General features: G+C 39.8%; 1 protein-coding gene across 2 annotated transcripts; it reads left to right on the top strand.

Annotated features, from left to right (window-relative positions):
• Nucleotides 1-4179: 4179 nt before the first annotated feature.
• On the top strand, nucleotides 4180-23032 carry Atp1b4 (ATPase, Na+/K+ transporting, beta 4 polypeptide). 2 transcript variants are annotated; one of them, XM_013018115.1, is made up of 8 exons: nucleotides 4180-4242; nucleotides 8233-8494; nucleotides 12784-12909; nucleotides 13154-13276; nucleotides 18594-18790; nucleotides 19451-19507; nucleotides 21933-22028; nucleotides 22871-23032. In XM_013018115.1, the coding sequence occupies exons 1-8, from the start codon at nucleotides 4180-4182 to the stop codon at nucleotides 23030-23032; spliced, it is 1086 nt and encodes a 361-aa protein (XP_012873569.1). The 2 variants fall into 2 exon arrangements, with proteins under 2 accessions (XP_012873569.1, XP_012873568.1); XM_013018114.1 differs by having other exon boundaries at nucleotides 8233-8506.
• The last annotated feature ends 1431 nt before the right edge of the window (nucleotides 23033-24463 follow it).

Raw genomic sequence — 24463 nt, 5'->3', positions numbered from 1 at the left:
CCGGACTTATTCAAAGACACTGTGGGTGGTGCAGAGGATGAATAAGCATGATTCACTGCCACTCTGGCACCCGGGGCACGAAGAATAATAAAATCCAAAGAATTGTAGCCGCCTGAGTAGTAAATTAAGAGATCCTGAGCTCAGCTAGGCTCTAGACATCAATGTTACCATGGCAATAAAGGGCCTCAGCGTTCAGTAGCTATTACAGAGAAGGCATCTAATAGGCTAGTCTATGTCACAGCCAAAGCCCAAGGGGCTAGCAAAGAAGACCAATTAGCATATCCATTCATTATGGTCCTCTGCACACTTCTTCTCTTAATTCCAATTAGTTGTTTGTTTGAACCAATGTCTCTTGCCTGCATTATACTCATTAGTGCCTTTTAGCCACTGAAAATAGGCTTGAATTTCCACAAGGACCTCACAATTTCCCAGGCCTTCATTTTTCTCCTTGGGGGCCTAGGCTTACATAGTCACAAGCCCATGGCCTGCCATCCCTCGAAATGAAAGCATCTCTTACGGTACAACTGTACTCCACAGATGGAAACTCTGCTCAGGAATGTGATGTGCTAAGGGATTTTCCTGGAACCCAGTGAAATAGGGATCTGGGGCCATAATCTGGACCATTCAGGTCAAGGAAACCCTCTGGCTGTAGCCAGTGAGCTTGCTGGCTACGCCTGCTGGCCATTATTCAGAGGCTAGCTGTTCGGGAGGGGGAACTTTGGGCACTGGGGACCAGACTGGTATCATAAAAGTCAGGCAGTAGCAGTTCCAGCTTGAAGGACTGCCCTTCCAGGTCTAGCCTATTCTGGGAAACTGTCTCTGATCCTTGTAATTTCAAATGAGTTCTCCTTCCTCTATGCACTTTAAAAAGGACATACATTATGGGCAGCCTCAAGACTAGCATGGCCTAGAACTTCCTAATCCAATGACTTCAGAGTCCACAAGTTCTAAAGGAGTGAGCAACAATTTCTGTGTGATCCCAGAGACAACTCTTAAGCTTCATTGCACTGACCTCCCAGAGTCTACCTGTGGATCTAGCCAATCCCTGAGTAGAGAACGCTCACAACTGCTCTGTGATGGTTCTGGGACTTCTGACCCCTCACCTCGCTCCACATTTGTAGAAACTACTCACAAGAATAGATATCATGAACTAAACAACTGTATAATGAAGTTTCTCTGAAAGGTGCTAACAGCTTTCTTCCACTGGGAACAGAAGAACAGGAACAGTCCATAAGATTGTGTTCTCAGTTGCCATTGTCAATTTGGATATAAGGTTGTATTAGAGCAGGAAACCAGGACAAAGAGCTTATAAAACAGCTACTAATTCTTGTATCCAAGGAATGAGCATGTCATTTTAGACACCTGGATACTTTTTCAAAAGTCTGTTGTCATATTTAATGTCTTTTTCCCCCTCCTTTTCTTGCCTTTGTGGGTAAAGTTCCATTTGCGGCCCTACTGGCTAATTCTGGTTCCATTCTGCTGTATTACAAAGCATTTTTGTTTTTTCAAAATCACAAAGAATGGTCTCTCTATAACTCCTGCTTTCACTGTATTTGATGTAGGTATAATTTGTGGAGGGGAAGGGGAAAAGCAAATAGTTTAAATAGGGATACAGGTGGACCCATTGCAACAATGAGATGTACAAGTTGTTATGTCAAAAACAAACTTTACAACTTTGGTGGGGGGGAGGGGAGAGGGGGGGGGGGAGGATTGGGTGGGGGGGCAGGGGAAGGATGGGAAGGGATGGGAAGGGGAAACAAAGGAGGAGGCTACAATGCTTGATAAGAAATGTACTCATTATCTTGCCCATGTAATTGCCCTCTGTACAGTATTTTCACACACAAAAAAAGTTGAATGTCAACTCATAGAGATTTTGATTTGTTACATTCTATAGGATTTGGTTATTTTACCCCATCTAAAAGCTGACATTACAGAAGGCAGTCTGGATTTAAATAGGGATTCAGGTGGACCCATTGCAACAATGAGATAGATATACAAGTCGTTATGTCGAAAAACGAACTTTACAACTTTGGGTTGTAATTGAAATGCATTACAAATATATTACGTATATATCAAATTACCAATTACCCAGAATAACAGAGAATAACAGATTCTGAAGAATGGGTTATTTTGTCACCTGAGCTTATATCACACCAAATTGTCTTTTGTCCTCTAACTCTTGATTTTGAAATTTCAATGAAATCACTGTACTCTCTTTGCCTTCATAAGACCAGTTAATTTATACTTTGGTTCTAAGGTTCCCATGGGCTTCAGAATTCTCACATCAGCATTAGTAATAAGAAAAAATACTGGGGTGGTCCTGGACATATAACTGAAGGAAAGTAAATCAGTAACTGTAGATAGAGGCACTTGCATGGCTATGTTCATTGTGGCATTATTCATAATAAGCAAGCTATGGAAATAGCTCAGATATGATACAACTGATGAATGGATAAACGAAATGTAGCATATATACATAATGGAGTATTTAGTCAGTAATAAACAAGAATGAAATTATATTATTTACAGAAAATGAGTGAGACAGAAGATCAAATAAGCCAAATAAGCCAAACTTAGAAACACAAATATTATTTTTTTCTCATACGTGGAATACATATACATATATATGTATGTATGAAAATACCATAAAAAATTCATGAAAAGTTTTGAAAAAGTGGACAGGGGATAAGAAAAAATAATAGAGGGGTGAATATGATCAAAATATATTGTATGCATACATAGAAATATCAAAATTAACCATCATTGTAAAGCAATAGTCACTAATAAAAATACTGGAGTGGAGAAGGTATAAGATATAGAATTCAACATTTGCCCAGACCTGATTATCCCCCAGAATATATATTGCTTTTATTAAAATCCAAAGTAAGGCAAGTTTTCTGTCCTCTCGGTCTGTCTGTCTGTCTGTCTCTCTCTCTCTCACTCTCTCTTTCTCTCTCTGTGTGTTTCTTTTCAAAGGAGGGTTGAAGGAGAGGCTTTGTTTAGTAACAATATAGCAAATGACATCCTTATTTAAAATGAACCCAATTGAAAGCATTTTCATCAGAATAGCCCAGAATTGGAGTTATGATTAAACCAATTTAAGTGATTATGCTGGTTTTCTTAGTTATTAATGTGCTCAGAATGTGAGTTTGTATGATTTAGCCACCTGAGTGCATTGGGGGAGCAATTTGTAAAAGAGGGATTACAAAGACCATCTAGGCCTTTTAGCCACCCTGGCTGCAGTGATGTGGGCAAAAAGAGACCAAAAATGCTATACAATGTTCTTAGCTGTTTCTATTAATTTTTCTTTTTCTTGTTCCCACTTTGGCTTCAGAAGTTATATATGTCTGGGAAACTGACACTGCAAAGTTCTGGCATGTTCCCTGCCCTGATGCTAAGGGATAAATATAGAGCTCAACCACTACAGAAATTTGGCCAGGATTCCAAGGGGTGTGTATGAGGGGCAGTGACTGATGGGGCCACTGATGTGTAGGCTATAAAAATGCTTCTTTATGTCCAGGACCCTCTTTGAATCAGGGGGCGTTAAAATAGGAGCCTTGCCTGTAAAATCAGAAGGTATAATCCACATTTTGAAGGAGCTCATGGGTTGACACAATAAGGAATATTGTAGGTGGCTTAGAGTGTGTGGAGGGGAAGGGGGTGGAGAGAGCAAAGGGAATCTTCCCTGACACCCTAGATCCTTTTGCATGAGATCAGCCTTATGAAAAAAGCAAGTTATTCTTGGACATCTCCCCTCACCCCAACTCCCACCCACGCCCCACCCCCTGCACACACTGATATCCAACTCTCAATTGAGAAGAATATGACTTAAGATTTCCATTGGGCCCATCATATCTCTGGTGCTGGAGAAGGGCAAGGGGTGGAAAGACTCATGAAGTGGGGGGGGGGTGAGTCGCTCATCCTCGTGACCCAGAATATCTCCCCCTCCCTGTAATGATGATCTTGCTTTTCCATAAGGGCTTTCCTTTGATTCAGGGAAAGAGCCAACCAATGAGAGAGGGGCATGTTAGATTATTTTGGGGAAGGGCTTGTGCCAACAAAATTCACTTTTACCAGGCGCCAAGTGTCCCCAGCAACCAGTGTCTCCTGTACCAGCAGAAGCTCCAGAACTCTCACCCACTTGCCTGCCTCTGCGGCGTATCTGCCCACTGAACAGCCATGAGAAGGCAACTCCGATCCAGAAGGGCTCCAGTCTTTCCTTACGGTTATGGCTACAGACTTGTGAGTCCCAGGGAGCAGAATATTTTATTCTCCTCTTTTTCATGTGGTGGGTTGGGGGCTGTGTAGGCCTTATATTATGGCCTCCTCTTCTTGAGAAGAGAAGAAACATAAAAGTTTGGAGAATCTCAGGGTTTCAAAGAAGAGCAGTGATTCCCAGAACCCTAGGGCACCCCAGAATGCTGGAAGGAAGGAGGCATCCAGTTTTCCTATGGAACAAAGATAAGGGAAAGGAAAGAGATCAGAGAATAAGGGTCTTCGGAAGTTTTTTCTTGGGAATCTGGAATTTGAACAGACATTTTGGAGTCTGGAAGTAGAAGTTTCATTTTAAGAATTTTAGCCAAAAAAAGAAGGGAAAGGGAAGAGGAAATGAAAGGCACTGTCTACCCAGCTGTCTCAGTCCCTTTGGGTGGTAGCTTCTTAGAACCCAGCTGCTCTTTTTCTAAAGCAGAAATGCCAACTGTAGCTAAAATCATAGACTCCTTGATGGAAACTAGGAAGGTGCTTAGATATCATCTTACCAGAACTCCTCATTATACAAAGGAAATATTGGGGCTCAGAGCCTCAGAGTGACTTGCAACTTAGTGGTGGCACCAACTTGAGAATGCATCTCTCCTCATTAATAACCTTATGTTCTTTCCACTGTATTCAAAATATACAACTCGCTAGGCCCCTATCCACCACTCATTTACCTCCTTGCCTGACTCCTCAACTGGCCTAATACACACACAGACACACACACATATACACATACACAGACATGAACATGCGTGTGCACACACACACAATCACCTTTGGTATCACAATTTATCTCAAGGATGCATTACAAACTTATTTGACCCAAAAGTTTTTTCACATATATTTTGCTATAAATCACTAATATATAATATAACAATACGTTGGAGGGGAGTATTCTGACATGTTCCACAGAAATCATTATAATCTGAATGCTAGGAACAAGTAAAGAAGAATCCATTTTTCTTTGGATGTGACCACTTATATATCCAGGGAATTAAGTGAAGACTACCAAAGAGCCAGCAGAAGAAAACACAAATTTGTTTAACCCCATGTCAATAGAGGGCTTCCCTTGGCATTCTTGCAACAATTTGTAAGATCTTGATCTCTCCCAAATCGCTTATAGCTGTGTAGTCAAAGCCTGCGGGGATGGCATAACTATTCCTTATTTGACTGAGTATATATGCAGTGTCACTGAAAGTGTTGTGTCTAATATGCTGTTTGTCACGAAGTTTGGAGTTTAGGTATAATGAAGGATCTAGATTGTATAATACTTGAGATTTAAAAAGAAATTAATGAAATTGTATACTTAATATTTTCCTATGAAATTAAGCAGCCATTCAGATGTTTACCAAGTGTTTTTCAATTCAGGGTGAAAATTTATCCTTTGGGCATACTGTTTGTTTATATATTTATATATTTACATTGCTCAAAATGGAGCCACCTTTTGTCCTTCAGACTTCCCTTTTAGGGAAACATAATGGCCTTAGCATACACCGACCACTATATCCCAGCATAGTCTCAACACACTATTAAATAAGACTAATACTAGATTAGGAAATAGACATTCTCATCACCAAACCGGTTTCCTACTGGATTTTTTTTTAAAATAGTCACATGAAAGTACATTTTACAGATAATTTAATTAATAAGAAACTTTTGAAGAAGGCATCTCTTGAGCAATGTGACAATCCCTGGAAGCAGAAAAGAGAGGGGAGAAAAAGGTATTTGAGGTTCCTGAAGTAAAACTCAGGTGGTAGGAGTCTGTGGAAGGATATTAGCTGTGAAAAGATTAATTCTCCCTGGGAGGGTAAGGCTTTAATGACAAGTCACTTTTAATAGGATTATCATGAGAGCTCATTTCTACAAATAAGATCAGACTGAGGCTATGGGCCTCTGATACCTCCATAGAACAGAGGTGCAAGGCAGGAAGAGGCAATAAGGAGAGAAAAAAGTTGCTCAGAAAATACACAGAATATGAATTCTTCCAGTACAAAATAGTACATTTCAAATTCTCTGATACTCTGGTAAAATAGGGGCCATAATAACTTCCCAATCTGGTGCACATGACTACTGAGGTGAGAGTATTTACCCAGAGTTCCTGTATCCTGATTTTTAAGTCAGGCAGGTATCATTGACATTTCCTTAGTACTGACTGAGTATTTAGCTGTGGGCTTCAACCTGTGGTTGGCCAACAAGAGGTTAGAAAATATAGACTCTCCCACTGGGTGTTCAAAATCTAAATTAAGAGATCTAATTTGTATATAGCTTCACCTATAAGTGAAAGATATCTAAGAACATGTATTGATACATTCAACATTGGCTGACATACAAGGTTTATTTTTCCTAAGCTTATACTATACACTTATATCAGAGTCAGAAATTCTTGATTTTAAGTACCCACACTCTCTCAGGAACCCAGAATCCAAGACATTATTATGCTTCATATGTCTTCTAAGCTACCACTAGGCACTTGTGCTCAATGTGATGGAAAAGGAACATAATTGTCCAGAGTATCAAGAGACATATGTTCTGAAGACTGTCTGCTTTGTCTTGAATTTTTTTGCATAGCTTTGGTCTGATCTTGTCTTTTCTCTCAGACTCAGAAAATCAAGTCTTAGAACTCCCTGTAAGTTCTGATATGGCATATGATATAGAGCTGTACATTTGAACAACTTAGAGAGCAATTTAAAAATACCTATACTCAAGAGCTAGATAGTTCTGAGTAGACCAAATGCTGAGATTAGAGCCTTGTCATTCTGTATCACTTACACTGAATCTGAACAATGCAATGTGTTTAGCTCCACGAAAAGCAACATTTTAATCTGGGTGTCCTCTAAGTGGCCTTTGAAGAACCAGGCAGGAAAGGGGCAGTACAGAGCCCCTGACCTCTAGCATTCGACATATCCAACCCCAACAGGTGCACAGGTTCTAACACTCTTCAGACTTGGACAGCAGAGAGAAGGGAGGGTGAACTCATTTTCTGTTGCTGCAGTGAACCTTGGCAGGCTCCCAAAGAATTTGTGCCTGATAGACATTTCAAACATCACTTGGTGAAGTCATTGGGTCTTTTTCCTTCCTTCCCTCCCTCCCTTCCTTTCTTCCTTCCTTCCTTCCTCCTCTCTCCGTCCCTCCTCTCTCTGTCTATCTCTGTCTCTCTGTCTTTGTCTCTCTCTTTCCTTTATTTTTGCTTCTTATAACCAACCATCATTCATTGACAGCATCAGGTACTGGTCTCAGACTAAAAAAAAGAAAAGAAAAGAAAAAATCAATCAACCAACCAACTAGTATAGCTGAGTTTTACTATGTGCCCAGAGTTTTATTTGTTGGTTTGACTAGAAATCAGAGGAGACTAACAAAGTATCAGTTGAGGTCCCAGCTCTCAAGTGGTTCATCTATCTAGCTTAAGGCAGCAAGTGTCAAATAAACCTCCATTTCGTGATTCTGTTGAGATGGCAATCATAAGTTTGAAGAGAAGTACAGCAGTTCGCTTCTCTTGTTAATGTCTGTCCCAGTCTATTTTTAGGCATAACTTGGGATGGTAAGGTTGAACAGCTGAAAGTGTTAGTATAAAGATGACTTGGACTAGGAGTATGCCATCATAGATATAAGTGTCTAAGACTATTCCATTGTCCACGATGAGCTCAGCTATACCCTGACAGGTCAAAGTTAAGCGGGAGGTCAAGGCCCTGGGACAGCATATCAATATGAGATGTCCTACGGGAAGAGCTCAAAAGCCTGATGCTGAAAATAAAACATGCACCTCTGTGCAAAGAATATGGATTCAATACCTGTCATAGAAAGGATTTTTTTCACAAGAACAGAAAGAGAATCTACTCTTGTCACAGTGAGTATGTTTATGGGGAAGTGGAAATTTGAAGTGTCTCCAAATATTGAGTTGTTTCCACTTACTTTTGACTGGTTGGATGTGCCATTGGAAATTTTTTTCAGAAAGACTGTGTTTTGTCACTGTTCCAGGATGATCAGGATGAAGTGAATCAGAACTACTTAGCAGATGAAGAGGAGGAAGCAGAAGAAGAGGCTCGGGTGGTGATGGCACTTGAATTGGAGGAAGAAGAAGATGAGGAGGAGAAAGAAGAGGAGGAAGAAGAAGAAAAGGAGAAAAAAGAGGAAGAAGGGGGTCAGGGTCAGCCAACAGGCAATACCTGGTGGCAGAAAGTGCAGATCTTGAATGAATACTTATGGGATCCAGAGAGAAGGATGTCTCTGTCCCAAACAGGTCAGAGTTGGAGTAAGTCCCATTAACCCCAATGCCTCAGTCTGGTGTCCTTTGCATTTGGGCTGGTATCCAAGGCTCCTTTGCTATATACTGGATGGGTCTGTTTATAAACTTCTCTAAATATTTAACACAAGGACACTGCTGCCTAGGAAAATGCCTGGGTTGTAGACAGTTCCATCAGAACAAATTCTAACTATATTAACAAATTCAGTTATATAATTAAAATCAACTAGGCTCAGTACAAAATACAGGGAGGCAGTGAAAATGAACTGGAAAAAAATGATTTTCTAAAAGTCCCAGTTCTGTCATTTTCTACCCATATAATGATGCCCTCATCATTTACCCTCACTTAGCCTCAGTTTCCCCACCTGTCCAATGAATATCCCTGCCTTGCCTCTCTCACAGGCTTAGCATGGGCCTCCCATAAAGCATTAAAAATGTAAGATAGGACATACCCTGCTGAACACTATTTCTAGCATTTGTGACTGAAACTCTTGCAAAGTGTTTAAGTAAAGTCAGAGAGCATGATAGATACAGGGCAACTGGGTTTAAGGAGATGATTATTGAGTCTAAGCTTCCTTAATGCTCAGTTGATGGGAATGGGGGAGGGAGAAATTATACGCACATGCGCACTCACACTGCACTGGTCTTGGGGTTTGAACTCAGTGTTTGGCTTCTGTCCATGAGCTTTTTTTACTTGAGGCTAGCACTCTACCACTTTGAGCCACAGCATGACCTCTGGTTTTCTGGTGGTTAATTGAAGATAAGAGTCTCATGAACTTTTCTTGTCTGGGCTGGCTTTAAACTACACTCCTAAGATCTCAGCCTCCTGAGTAGCTAGAATTACAGGCCTGAGCCACCAGTACCTAAATTGATGGTGAAATTATATGCCTTTACTTCATTTTCTTTGGACTACATCCTTTACCATTTTCACTTCATAAGTTTCTATTCCCTTCCCAGTTTCCTATGTACTTTTTAAATGATTCCTGCTAAGTCTCAGGATGTTTTACTTGAAGCAAAATTCCCACTTGGCACATTCTACATAGCCCCCAAAAATGAGCAGCTGTTGATTTGTAACTCAGTTAATCCACTGAAGAAAATATTAGAGATACCATGGATGAAGTAAGTTTCCTAGTGCCAAAATCTAGGTTGCTGAATTTGGTGACCATGACTGAGAATTCTCTCCTTCACAGTTAATGTTGCTAGTTTACCTCAGTTAGGGTCAAACAGCCAGACCTACTTCCTGGAATCAGGAATAGCAGTTATAGGGCTTTAAACAACACCCGTCACCCATCACCCTCCTCAGCTCCCAGCCTCACCCTAGCCCATCCCTCAAACCTTAACTGGAACAAATGTACCATTTAAGGGACATTCTGACATTCTCAAAGCTGTAGACAAATGCTGGACATTCACTGGAGCTCCAAAGAGGGCACAGCTGTTTGTTGCTTGCCTAAAGAGGACTGGAAAATTATACCTTGTGAAAAGAGAGAGAGATTCTGAGAAGAAAAACCATGCATTAACCCCTAAACTGCTACCCTTAGAAACTTTCCCAGATATACTCATATAAATTGCTCTAGTGGATGGCAATCCATAAGCCAATAGAAGGGGACAAGAAAAGAAGTTTCAATACCTGAGGAATATATGTCAGGAGAGAGGCCATATGCCTATGGTAGGGTGTGGCCAGACTACTTGTTAGCACAGAAATTCAGGCTTCTTCTGTTGGACTATCATTAGGAAAAGAGCAAGTGATAGTATGAATGCTTAGGCCATTAAAACAATAGCTTATTGCACTGTTTCCTCACAGCAAGATGACCATTTGAACATTTAATCACCCTGTTCCAACCTGGACATCAACAAGTCCAACCTATCTACTCAGCCTATTAATATGCACTTCGATTTTAATTTGGTTCCCAGGCAACCCCTTATCTTAGGAACTATATGTTATTTTATTAGATATTGACAAGAACTATATAAGGTAGTAATTTTTATTATCCCCATTTTGCAGATGCAGAAACTGAGGCTTAGAGAGCATAATAAACTTATCTAAAGTCACAAAGTAACTAAGTGACAGTACTAGGTTTCAAATACCAGAGTTCTTTCTCTTGCTATAAAACTTCATTTCAGTAACTGGATGAGCTGTTTTGATAGAAAGAGTGAAGAGTTGGTAGCCATGAGTACTTAGTGGTCTACCAAGACTGGGTGTGGGGGGCGGTGGTGTTCAGGGAGAACCCTAGATGAACTACACAAGGACTCCTAGTAAAATTTGAACATCTGGAGCAGGAAGGATTGAAAGGATTAATGAGTCCAGATAGTGACCATTCTTGGTTTTGCTGAGGGGGGCTGGGAAGGTGAAAGTAGTTAAGCTAACCCAAACTCCAGGGCATCACTTCCTAGGTGAGCCTTAGTGACATTCTCCAATGTAGAGCTTCTTGGCCATCCATCCTAAAGGAAAAAAAAATATTGCCAAGGGAAAATATCTGTGTTCCATTGCTTTTCCTCCATGTATGAAACTGAGTCTTTAGGTTCACTGGGATGTCTCCAACAGTTAATCTGTTTCCAGGATGGGGGTGGTATTATAGAAATGGAGGAGGCCCAGGGACATATCCCATTAGGATAGTCATTGGGAAATAGCTAAAAATCACAGATTCTTCTGTAGAGACTCCAACTGAGTCAACATGTTTATGTTCCAGTTCAACTTTGGTTCATCTTATAAAGGTTCAGTTCCATTTCCAATTGGATAGTAAGAGTTCTCTGTCTCTGTCTCTGTCTTTCTCTCTCTGTCTCTGTCTCTCTCTCAATTTAACTTGCTTCATGGTCCAATTTAAGAATTTATACTTGAATTCAGTTTGGGGTACAGCAAAGTTATGTGGCTTGTTCCAGTTTCTAGCATGATTCAGTTCAAATGTGTACTTCCAACACCATGTCACTGTTATGAGCAAAGCTAAATATTGTTGCCTGAGAGGTCCCCAAGGAGAACTTGGAAAGAACTTTTAGGCAACAATGTCATGCTCATTCACCTTACTCTCTGCTGTCTAGTCTCAAGGCAAGCCTAGTCCTAATACATCCCACAGAAGAGCATTTCAAACTATGGTTCTGGTCCTATAAAAAAATAATAATGTTAATAAAAACAATAATGACCAGTATCATTTACAGATCACTTAATGTCTGCCTGGCTCTATGCTATGGTGTTCATATGCATTATTTAATGTAATAAATAAATACTATGATTGTCCTCCTTTCCTTGATGAGAACATTGAGGCCAGAGTGGGGCATAGTATGTCCAAGATTCAACAGCTAGGAAGTGGTATTGTAAGTGTTAAGCTTATTCTCATTTATCTGCAAGGAATCCAGGATGCAGAGAGATTCTTTAAATTGCCCAAGGTCACAGACAGCAAGTGTCAGTGATTAAGTACCATTTCCTCTTCTCTTCTTTGAGCCTGCACCAGTGTTTTCTTTGAAAAGCTGAGCCACTTAAACCTTGCTAAAGATGAATATGATTTGAAATGAGTAGAGTAAAACCTCACTATGCTTTGATTGGAGGCAAGTACAGTGGAAATTAATCAAAAGCTTGAATTACATACTATATGAAAAGAAATGCTGTTTTCATCACTTGTAAATACATATAATCATTGGAACCAAGCTGCTATAACACTTTAGGGCACCTGCCTTAATAAATGGTGAAGAATGATTTGTACTTAGAACATCAACTGTTGCTCAGAAGACTTATCAAGAAATGTGTTCTATGTAATGCTCTAATCTGCACTCCCCTGCAATCTTGCTCCTGGTTATCATGTAGTTAAGCAAGCCCTTCTATTGGAGAAGCTATAAAGGTAAACTGAAATCAGACCATAACATGATTCTCACCAATACCAGATTGGTGACAATTCAATAATCAAAGATATGCTGAATTTGTGGAAAGTTTTAAAAAGCTAGCAGGATGTTGGTGGTTTATATCTGCAATCCTAGCCATTCTGGAGGCTGAGATCAGAGAATCATGGTTCCAAGCCAGTCCAGGAAAAAAAAGTCTGTGAGACTCTACTCTCCAATAAAGACCCCCAAAAAAGCCTGAAGTGGAGGTACAATTCAAGTGACAGAGCACTAGCTTTGAGCAAAAAAGCTCAGAGACAGCACTCTGGACCAAAATTCAAACCCCAGGACAGGCACACATGCACACCCATGCACCCAAACAAATCCATCTCATATCTGACTTGGTTCTAGGTCATAAGTTCAGTGGAGAGCCAAAACTTGTTGGCAAGCACTGACCACTGTCATCTTTGGTTGCTCTGCAGGAATGATTTTAGTCATTTACTTCTTCTTCTATGCCTCCCTGGCTGCTGTGATCACTGTCTGCATGTACATGCTCTTTCTGACCATCAGTCCTTACATGCCGACCTTCACTGAGAGGATGAAGCCTGGTGAGTGTGCCCAAATGCTCTGTGTTGTCAGAACTCTCTGGACAGAAATCTGCTTGCACAGCATGTTCAGCTTCAATTAAATTTGGTTCTTCCCGGTAATGACTTAAGAAATTCAATTATTAAGAGCAAAAGTAAAATGGTACTTGGCAAATTATGGTCCTTTTCATTTTGATTGCCTGGGGGGAAATGGTTTCATGGGAATCAATACAAAAAAATGATCCAAGAATGGGTTAATATATCCAAGACTTGTTTTCATTGCCAGGAGTTATGATCAGACCCTTCGCTCATAGCCTTAATTTCAACTTCAACGTTTCTGAACCTGACACTTGGCAGCATTATGTGATTAGCCTAAATGGCTTTCTCCAGGGTAAGTAAGTTCCTCTGAATGGTGGAAAGCTCTTTTGAAAGGTGATGGGTGGCAGATCAAAATTTTAAAATTCACCTGGCCCAGAAATTCCAGTCTCAGCAATGCCAGCCCACTGTGGTCTTTTCTTGCTTTGAATCCTCCTCAGCATCCCTCATGTAATAAAAAAAATACTCTAGTGTATGATTGTATGAGATGCATTGAAAGCATACCAGTTGACTCTACACAAGAAGCACTTTGAGGCACAAAGTTTGTTTTCTGTTTGCAAACATCTTTACAGCACCAAGTTAAATCCTGAGAACATCTGAGTGGCCCCCATTATAAGTGATCACTTATAAAATAATAATAATAATTCTGGAGGGATATAATGGTGAGAAAAAGAGAATGTTCTCCAAAACTGAAAAGTTTCTGCCTCTTGTATTTTATCATGATAAGATCATTTATTTATTTTTTAATTTAATTTAATTTTTTGTGAACATACTGTACAGAGGGGTTACAATTACATGGGCAGGATAATGCATACATTTCTTACCAAGCATTGCAGCCTCCTCCTTTGTTTACCCTTCACATCCCTTCCCTACCTCCCCCCTACCTCCCCACCACCCAATCTTCCCCCCCTCCCCCGCACCAACATTGTAAAGCTCGTTTTAGACATAACCTTGTACTTCTCATTGTTGCAACAGGTCCACCTGTATCCTTAAACGACTTGTTTTTCCCCATCTCCTCCACAATTTATACTGACATCAAATATAGTGAAAGCAGGAGTTATACTGTGGGGGAGGGACATACAAAGCAACAAAGAGATAGATTATGAATGCCTTAGAAACAAATGCATGAAATAAAAAAGCATTAAAATACATATCTAAGGGTTCATTTTCCTAACATCACATTATCTGACCTTTTCCGCTTGACTCATACATATACTAGATATTGCAAATAAGGGAAACCATGGGACCTATGTTTCTTTGGGCCTGGCTTACTTCACTTAATGTAATTTTTTCCAAGTTTTTCCATTTCCTAACAAATGGGGCAGTGTCATTCTTTCTGATGGAGGCACAGAATTCCATTGTGTATATATACCACATTTTCTTGATCCATTCATCTACTGAGGGGCATCTGGGTTGGTTCCATATCTTAGCTATGGTAAATAATGCTGCAATAAACATAGTTGTGCTGGTAGCTTTAGTGTGGTCTTGTTTGTAAACATTTGGGTAAATGCCCAAAAGTGGGATTGCTGGGTCATAGGGGAGCTCTATGTGAAGTCTTTTGAGGAACCTCCATACTGCTTTCCAAAGTGGTTGAACAAGTTTACACTCCCACCAACAATGAAGTAAGGTTCCTTTCTGTCCACATCCCCTCCAGCATCTGTTGTTGTTAGAGTTCTTGATTATAGCCATCCTGACTGGGGTGAGGTGGGATCTCAATGTTGTTTTGATTTGCATTTCTTTTATGGCTAGGGAGGTTGAGCATTTCTTCATGTGTCTATTGGCCATCCTTCTTTCTTCTTCAGAGAAGTTTCTCTTCAAGTCTTTAGCCCACTTATTTATTGGGCAGTTGTTTCTTTGAGGATTTGTTGTTGGGGGATTTAATTTTTTGAGTTCCAAGTATATTTTAGATATGAGACCCTTGTCTGTTGTATGGTTAGTGAAGATCTTCTCCCAATCTGTGGGCTTTCTATTGATCTTGCTAGTTATGTCCTTTGCCATGCAGAAGCTCTGCAACTTCATGCAATCCCATTTGTCCAACCTTTCTTTGATTTGTTGTGTTTCTGGTTCTCTATTCAGAAAATTTCGGCCTGTGCCAAGGAGACCTAGCGTTTCTCCTATTCCATCCTGTAATGTTTTCAGAGTGTCTGCTTTGACTTGGAGGTCTTTGATCCATTTGGAGTTGATTCTGGTGCAGGGGGATATATAAGGTTCTGCTTTAGTTTTCTACAAGTAGTTAACCAATTTTGCCAGCACCATTTAATGAAGAGACTGTCTTTCTTCCATTCTATTGTTTTAGCTCCCTTATTGAAGATTAGATGGCTATAGGTCTGTAGGTTCATTTCTGGGTTTTCATTTCTGTTCTTATTCCAATACCAAGCTGTTTTGATTACTATGGCTTTATAGTAGAGTTTGAAATTTGGTATTGATATTCCTCCAGCGTGTTCTTTCCGTTGAGGAGCGTTTTTGCTATTCGGGGTCTTTTATTGTTCCATATAAATTTTTGGATTGCCTCTTCTATTTCCTTGAAGAATGAGGTTGGAATTTTGATAGGTATCACGTTAAGATCATTTATTTTTTTCTGGATAGGCTATCTTTAAGAGAGAAGAAAGCATCTTCATTTAATACCATTCTAGAAAGGAGTCAGAGGAATCATCTCTGCATAACTTAACTTCAACAGTTTTCCTCAAGTATTTTAGATGGCTGTCTTCTTTAGTGTTACCAGACATTTTCAGGGACTAAGACTTTGTGGGAAGCCTTTCCATGTGGCAAAAGCTGAGGCACTGGGTGCAGACACTGGTGGCTCACACTTATACTCCTAGCTACTCAGGAAGTTGAGATCTGAGGATTATGGTTTTGAAGCTAGCCCAGGCTAGAAAGTCCATGAGACTCCTATCTCCAATTAACCTCTAAAGTGGACCTGTGGCTCAAGTGGTGGAGCATTAGCCTTGAGGGAAAAAACAAAACCAAGAACAGTGTCCAGGCCAAGTCCAAGTCCCAGAACTGGCACAAAAATAAAATAAGATCAAAAACTGAGGCATTAACAGCTTGGTTGAAGTTAAACCCAGAATATACAGATTCTGTATCTTCCAGCTGTCAGAGATTCCCCTTGCCTGCTTTGGTGGCATATGCCAGTCACATCAGCACTTGGGAGGCAGAGGTGGGAGGATCAGTTGAGCGGAAGAGTTGGAGACCAGTGTTGGAAATATAGTTAGACCTTGTATCAAAATGAAGAGGCCCCGAACGTACACTGAATTAGGAAGAGAGTGATTGCTTATCATGTGGTAGGAAGTGTTACTCAATTAACTTTAAATGTTTTCTCATTTAACTTTAACCAGGCCTAACAGAGCCCATTCTCCTCAAAAATAAGGAAACTGAGTCACAAAGGAGACACAATTTGGTCTAAATCGCCTAGCAGTGGAACCAGTGTTTGAGCTCACATGTTTTGACACTCATGCCTTTATCCAGGGAGCTGTAACACCAAGGCATCACCTGGGAGTTAGAAAGGTAGAATGCCAGGTCCTACCTCAGAGCTATTGAATCAGAATCTGCATTTTAGCAAAATCTGCAGGTGTTAAGTTTGAACTTTAGAGTTTGAGAAGTTCTCTTTCATCTCTGGGCAGTAGCCATCTAACCAGGAGTTTAAAACTCATTTTTAAATCAGCAATGTTCAGTGTTATTTTGAGGAAAATTGAGCTTCAGATTCCTCACCTACAGTATGAGAGAGCAAAGTTCTTCCTGATCCATGTAGTTCCATTTTTGGCCACAGAAATATTTTAGTTTTTAGAAATATTTAGTTTTTAGTTCTTAAAAGTAGATAATAGGTTCGGCTAAATAGGAACACATAACTGAAGTAGACATCCTAGAATATCAATTTCATTCCCATGAGGACTGCAATTTTGCAGTAAGGGTCATGCTCATGTCTCATTATTTTTAATGGACCTACCTCAAGGGAAACAATAAGCATGTGATTGCAGCTTCTGTTTAGAAAGTTATAAAGAGAGCTGGTGCTTATTCTTTTAAAAAGATTAAAACAAAGCCTTGAATATAGCTTTGTCAAAGGAAAAATAGAGACCTAGCTATAAGTGGTATTGAACTTAAAATCCAAGTTGCCTCTTAAGAATAGTAAACCCAAGTCACAATCATCTAGATGTGGCTCTAGCATTACAATTTGTGTTTTACCTCTGTTGAGTCATAGGCTCACAATCTTCCCTGAAAAACTCAACTACATCAACCATGAATACCTGTCTGGATCTATCATGAATAACTGGACTCCATCCCATGTTTTATTATTTCCAAATTGCTTGAAAAAATATTACTATATAATATATTATACTATATCATATATTAATATATTAAAATCCATTATATCTGAATAATATATTAGGATACTGTTAATATTAATTACATATTAGTGTATAACATATAATACATATAATGCATTATTATTACATTATTTTCAAGCAGTTTGGAAATAATAATTTCCAAACCTCAGTTTGATGGAACTCACAGCTCAAATATTGAAAATACAAATAGCTCCTTTCAGCTCTCTGATATAGGTTCTTTGGATACCTATTACATGCCATCCAAAATAAAATGACACTAACCCTAAGTATCTTTGGACTCAATACACAAGATCTCACCTTCTCTCCATTGACCCTGTGATTATCACTGGATTCTATATTTTCACTGAAAGTCTTACTTGCTGTACTAATATTCTGTAAAGGATGAGGATCTGGCTTATTTCCTCCTCTACTTTCTCCCCCCCTCTCCAGCCCTGCCACTTTGTTCTCTTCTTTCTCCTCATGCCTTTTTTTCTTCTTTCATGTTCCTTCAGTTCCACAACGCTTCTCACTTTCTTACATCAGCTGCCTCTCATTGACCTCCAAAGTACACATTTCTAAACTAAAAAAAATTGTCAGTTGTGGGGCTTGAACTCTGGGCTGGGGTGCTGTCCTTGCACTCTTCAGCTCAAGGCGAGTACTCTACCACTTGAGCCACAGCACCACTTCTGGTTTTCTAGTGGTTTATTGGAGATAAGAGTCTCACTAACTTTCCTGCCCAGGCTGGCTTTGAATCTGGATCCTCAGATCTCAGCCTCCTGAGTAGCTAGGATTACAGGTGTGAGCCACTGGCACCCGTCCTAAATTTAAAGAGATTTAACTTAGGAACTTAGATTCCTTATATATGTCATGCCTTAAGATGATTCAATCTTCTTCCAAAATCTACCAGCCGCATGCCCATTTTTCATCGAGAAGGAGAAAAGATAGCTCCTCTAAATTTATAGCTCAACATATTTGGAAAGATGTAATGGAAAAAATAGAAAAAAATTATAAGGTGATCAAACTAACACATGGCCCAGAAATAGATGTCCATAAGTTCTAAGGGAATGAGGAATAGAGTATAGGTAATTAGGTGGGCTGAGGTGACTAGCCTGGAGGCTTCCTAGAAGGCAATTGCCAATGAAACCCTTGAGCATCTGAGGCAGATGCTCTTGTTTCAGAGTGGTAAATGCATGCTGGAGCAAAGGAAATTAGGGAATAAGAACTACTGAAAATATGCTCTTCCCCTGTAGCACCTCCTAACATAACCTTTGTCACCTACACATGCTTTAGGCTATAATGACAGTCTTCAAGAGGAAATGAATGTAGATTGCCCACCAGGACAGTACTTCATCCAAGATGGAGATGAAGATGAGGACAAGAAGGCCTGTCAGTTTAAGCGTTCCTTCCTGAAGAACTGCTCTGGTCTGGAGGACCCCACTTTTGGATACTCTACTGGACAGCCTTGCATTCTTCTAAAGATGAACCGGGTATATTAGCTTTTATTATCCAATGATGTTAAGTGGATGGGCTGGGTTAGGAGCACTGCGAAGTCTGCATTTCTTTTGGGCTCTGGTCTTCACACACTACAAGTTTAGCTATTTTAACCAACAGCATCAGAAATGCAAATAATGAGGCAAAGCTCTCAATTCCTTTTTCTCCTTCAATGCTTCCTATTGCCATTCTTCTTCCCCATTCCCAAACCTGCCCCTGATGATTCTTACTAAAAATGGGATCCTGGCTGGGCATGTCTGCAACTCCAGCACCAAGGAGGAATCTTGTGCTATTTGGAACAGAGGATTGACATGGGGGAATATGATGGGGACAGTTCTATCATTGTCTCCTGTCATGCCTTACTCATGCTTTATCAGACACACTTCTTGAAACAAGAAACTCTACATCATTAAGGCTATCTTCATGAAATTTCCCCAATGTGTCAGTATCAGACAGAAATATAGCATGTAGTAAATTGGACTGCAGGACTTGGAAGCTGTTTTGCATTTTCTGATGTTTTTAACCATTTCTGAGAGGGCAAAATAGATGAAGTTAATGCCTGAACAGGGATAACTCAAGGAGGGAAGGTTAGAAAAACCTGTTTTTTACTGTGAAGAAAAAGAAAGAAAAAAAACACACTGGTTTTCTTTTGCTAGATTGTAGGCTTTCGTCCTGAGTTTGGAGATCCAGTGAAGGTTTCCTGCAAAGTTCAGGTAAATTGCTTTTGAATAAGCACTGTTGGTATTTCTGTTTCATGTGGAAAGATTCTTTCCAAAAACTTACACATGAAAGAAATCATCCCATTTGAAACTATACTGACTTGTAATGTCTTCAGACCTTCCTCTTTCCAGAAAGCATTCAACCCATGCATGTTTTTGTGTGTGTAGTGGAGGTGGGGTGGGGTCAGTGTGTCACAATTTATACCTATGAAAGCCAAACACTGAACTTCAGCTAGGGGGCCATAGCAGGGAACAGAGATGTGCCAAATCTTTAATTGGGATTCTGTTTACGCTTTTGCTTTTAGCTTTAATTACTTGTTTCTTTGAACTAAACAAACAGTTTTCATTAGAGTCATTAGTCCATTATTTTCAAACTGAATTTCACATTTTGTAGCAATGACCAGTGGCATTGGGTGTTGCAATAACAAATGACTACAAGGGAAGTATAAACAGAACTGCATTAATATGCTAATTAACTGTCCTTGGAGGGGCCATTAACTCCTATCTCATCTGCACCAATTAGCAACTTGTAGCAACAAGCCCTAGATATTGCATTTGTTTCTTAAACAGGCAGTAGTTTCTTCTTGTTCAATAACATCAACTGAACCCCCTAGCCCTGGACAGTTGTCTTACCAATGTAAGAGGCCAGATAATTCCATTGTCAGTGCTAGAAATAAAGCTTAAAACTTTCATTCTCTTGTTGACAGATCATAAAGCAGTATAAAGCAACAATTATTCAAGCAATTGCCCATGTTTAGAAAGTATTTGTTGATCTTATGAGATACTAGTTACTTTGCTAGATATTAGATAAATCTGACTGTCTCTGAAATCAGGGCAAAGAAGTACTGCAGGCACAATGAAGGGTACAACAGGATCACTGAAGAGAGGTAGATCAGTTCCATATGAGGGGTGATGATGCTGAAGATGAGCTTTGAAATGTCAATCAATATTTGCCAGGTGTACAAAGTATATGTGTAAACAGTCAAACAGGTGAGGTGTGACAAACCAAAAGAATTGATTTCACAGGCCATTTGTAAAAGGTAACTTTCATTAGTTATTTTTTTTAGAACAGACAAATATAAATCATAAAAGTCAACTTGATCTTTTTCTTTTTTTTATGATATTGAGATTTAAACTCAAGGTCTCATACTTCCAAAATGGGCACCCTGACCACTGAGCCACATCTCCAGACATGATTTCTGCTGTTTATTTTTGGAATAGAATATTGGGCTTGAGTCTGGGCTGTTCCACCTATATAACGCTAGGACAATAAGCATTGCCCATCACATCCAGCTCTTCTTTGAGAAGGGGTCTCTTAGACTTTTTTTAAAAAAAATCCCAGACTGGGATTACAGTATGTGTCACTGATGCCCACTCTCAATCCAATCTTAAAAATAGCATATATTTTTTCTTTTTCAGTGTTAGGATGTGACTGAGGGCCTCCCATATTAGGCAAATACTCTACCACTGAGTTTCTTCACAACCTTGTCAGTTAGCTATTAGTAAGCTATTCATTTTTCAACATACATTGAGCCTTGGGGAAAGTGAATATAAGAATCTCTGTATATTCTATAATAATCAGTACTAGTCAAACCCACACCCACATGTGGAAATCAAACAAGTAATAGCTAGTATAAATTATTGGAAGCTTAGTTTATAACCAAAAAACTATAGTAACAAAAGTAATCACATGACCCCAGGGAGTAACTGGCTAGCAATAATACACCATTTGGCCACATTAGCCCCTTGACCTCTGTTATTCAGAGCATGTCTAGTATACGAGCAGAATAAGCAGCCCCTAACCTGTCATGATGAGATGAGTGTAACCCTGTTGAACCAATCATCTCCATTACCTGTGTCTCTTGTGATTCCTCTCCTGACACTATCTACTGTAATTGAGAACTATAATGTTGCCAGAGACATAGGCTGTGTGTCTATGCATCAGGGCCCTGTGTATTGAATCCAAATTCTAATAGAACTGAGCCTGCAGTATCCATGTTGTAAAGCAGGATTTAATAAATATGTTCTAATTCATGCATGCCTCAGGTCCAATAAGTCCAGGTGCCAGGCTCACTGTAATTCTTTGGAGAAAGGCTAGAGTATATGAAAAGCCCTTTACAACCTTTCTGCTTGGGTTCACTGGCAGCAAGAAAAGAGCAATACTGAGCACTTTTGACCTTCTCAGCTGAGGCCTTCCATTCAATGTTCTTTGAACTGCAAAACTAAGGCAAAGCCATTCTTTGATTGTTTTTCTTTGGGCACAGGTTAAGGTTTATTTCTGCTCCATTCTGCTTTTTTGGTCTTCCTGGGACATTTGTTTGTGGGCCACAGTGTGATTTCATCTGAGGTCCAAGTTATTTTTGCTCAAAATTCAACTCACTCTGTGACTCAACATACCACATATACCTTTTGCTTACAGAGAGGTGACGAAAATGACATTCGATCCATCAATTACTACCCAGAGTCGGCTTCTTTTGACCTCCGTTACTATCCTTACTATGGTAAACTGACTCATGTAAGTTTTATCCCTTCCTTTTTTCCTGTCACTTTAGGACCTGGGATGCCTGGGATTTATGGAAATTAGGGAGCAGCAGGTAGTAAAGGATAGATTAAAGGGCTCCCTCTACAAATTTATATCACAACTAGATACCTTTCCATATCATAAAGAACTTCATATACCTGGGCACCCATGGCTCATGCCTGTAATTCTAGCTATTCAGGAAGCTGAGATCTGAGGATCACAGTTCAAAGCCACCTCAAGCAGTAAAGACTAGGAGACCCTTATCTCCAATTAACCACCAAGTAGATTGAAGTGGAGCTGTGGGTAAAGTGATATAGTGCTAACCTTGAGCACTAGAGTTCAAGCCCCAAAACTGGTACATACACAGTTTGCTCTAACCTCTATAGTTTTCAAGTGGGAAAATGATGGCTCAGTAAGAGGAAGTGACTTTTCCAAGCTCACGTATGTGGCAAAGCTAGGAGCAGACAAATCAGTACTATTGTGCTTAATCATGCTCAAATAATCACACTTCCTTGTTTCTCCTATTTGAAGCCTTTGAGTCAGGAAGACTAATCTCCACTATAGAGACTTTACAGATACTAGTTTTGGTTTGATTCATGTCTGATATCCAGAAAATTAATCACTTTGAGTCAAAATTGGTTTTCCCCAGAGGACAATCAGACATCTGACAGTGACTTATGAGAGAAATGGTTAATTTCTCCACAGTTTCCCAAGGCAGGAAGAACTTATCAGCTGTTATGGTCATTTGTGACTTGGCAGGATAAGATTTACTCGGTTTCCTTTGTGGAGGTAATGGTATTTTGCTCATTTATAATTCATTATTCTTTCACCTACAGGTTAACTACACCTCGCCCCTGGTTGCAATGCACTTTACTGATGTAGTGAAGAACCAAGTGGTGCCTGTGCAGTGCCAGCTGAAGGGCAAAGGCATCATAAATGATGTCATCAATGATCGTTTTGTGGGTAGAGTAATCTTTACCCTGAACATAGAAACTTAACCACTTCAGAAGTCCACTCCCACCAGTTCTGTTTCTTGTTTTGTTTCTTATTCCTAGTAGCATCTGCATTCTTTTACTTCAATTAGGACACAGTCAGATGGATGTCTAAGGTAGCAGATTATCTTTCCTTGCCTTTGACATGTGTGTGAAGTGATATTGGGACCTGTTTGATTTTCTTTTAAGGTAGTCTTTCTTGATGAAAAATAGATTATATCAATTTCTTTTCCCTTCAGTTGAAACTAAGACCCATTCTTGCTGCTAAAAGTGTCACTGCAGTATACACATAATACCGGATAAAGTCCTTGATAGCCATGGTTAGGAGATAGTCTATGATGCTTAAAAATTCATCATGTTTTCTGATATTTTTTTGGTTTTGACAATGAGATTCCTTCCAACCAGAATAATAATCTCAACTTCTCTTTTTCCTTTTAAAAATTACCTGGCAAGGTCCTTCTTTAGTGATACCCATTCAGACTAATTCAGACTATATCTAAGACCACTTTACTTACAAAACTTTATATTCAGGGGACGTGAGAAACTGGCTGCTTCCCATAGAAAACTAAATATGTTTCAAACCGTAGGTTATTTTCAACTGAGACAGAAGCAGTGCTAAGTGGCTATTGTTTTGGGATAGAGATGAAGAACTTCCATGTAAGTTTTTTTTTGTTCTACAATTGAGGCTCGAATTCATGGCATAGGCACATCCTGTTAGCTTTTTTGCCCAAGACTGTTACTCTACCACTTGAGCCACAGCTCCACTTCCAGCTTTTTGCTGGTTAATTGGAGATAAGAGCCTCATGGACTTTTCTGCCTGGCTTGGCTTTGAAATGTAATCCTCAGATCTCAACCCCCTGAGTAGCTACAATTGTAGGCATGAGCCATCAGTGCCTTGTTTATACAAGTTCTGACAGAGGTGTGTCCCAGTGCAAATGTGGAAAATAATTACATGTGGATGGGATTGGTGGTTGGTTCCTTGCTCCATGGTATTATTGTACCAACTAAAAACTACTCCTGCAAACAAGTTTGCCTCAGCTTCAGGCAGAGGAGAAAATATGAATGAGTTCCATTGGCCAATTCTTGAGCTATTTGCTTGACAATATGATTTTTGACAGTATAATTTTTTGAGACTCTCATAGATGGCTATGTTGACCCCCAGCTGCAGCCTTGACAATTGAAATTAGGGTTTGTCATCTAATACATGGCAAGACAGAAAACTCCTGCCAGGCCACCCTGATGCCAAGGCTCATCGGCCAGTTTTGTTTTTACTTAAAAAACAAGTGACACGAGGCAGATGTTTATTCAGGTTGTGGATCAGCCAAGTTGCTTTATCTTATCTCTGGCCATGTGACCATTGAATTACTTCTTAGCACCTCCACCAGGGGGAAGTCTGGGACAAAGAGAAAAGGCACACATCCATGAAAAGCGTGTCAG

Source organism: Dipodomys ordii, unplaced genomic scaffold, assembly GCF_000151885.1.
Source record: "Dipodomys ordii isolate 6190 unplaced genomic scaffold, Dord_2.0 Scaffold38, whole genome shotgun sequence".
In the NCBI taxonomy this organism is placed as follows: domain Eukaryota; kingdom Metazoa; phylum Chordata; class Mammalia; order Rodentia; family Heteromyidae; genus Dipodomys; species Dipodomys ordii.
Note: the sequence above shows the minus strand (reverse complement) of the source record. Positions and strands in the feature narration are given on the sequence as shown.

Bases quoted from the DNA above. Each gene is read 5' to 3' on its own strand.
- Atp1b4 (XM_013018114.1), top strand. From the start codon at position 4,180: ATGAGAAGGCAACTCCGATCCAGAAGGGCTCCAGTCTTTCCTTACGGT. The intron at 12,910-13,153 runs GTGAGTGTGCCC...AATATATCCAAG, and splicing joins CACTGAGAGGATGAAGCCTG to ACTTGTTTTCATTGCCAGGA. The intron at 22,029-22,870 runs GTAAGTTTTATC...TTTCACCTACAG, and splicing joins ACTATGGTAAACTGACTCAT to GTTAACTACACCTCGCCCCT.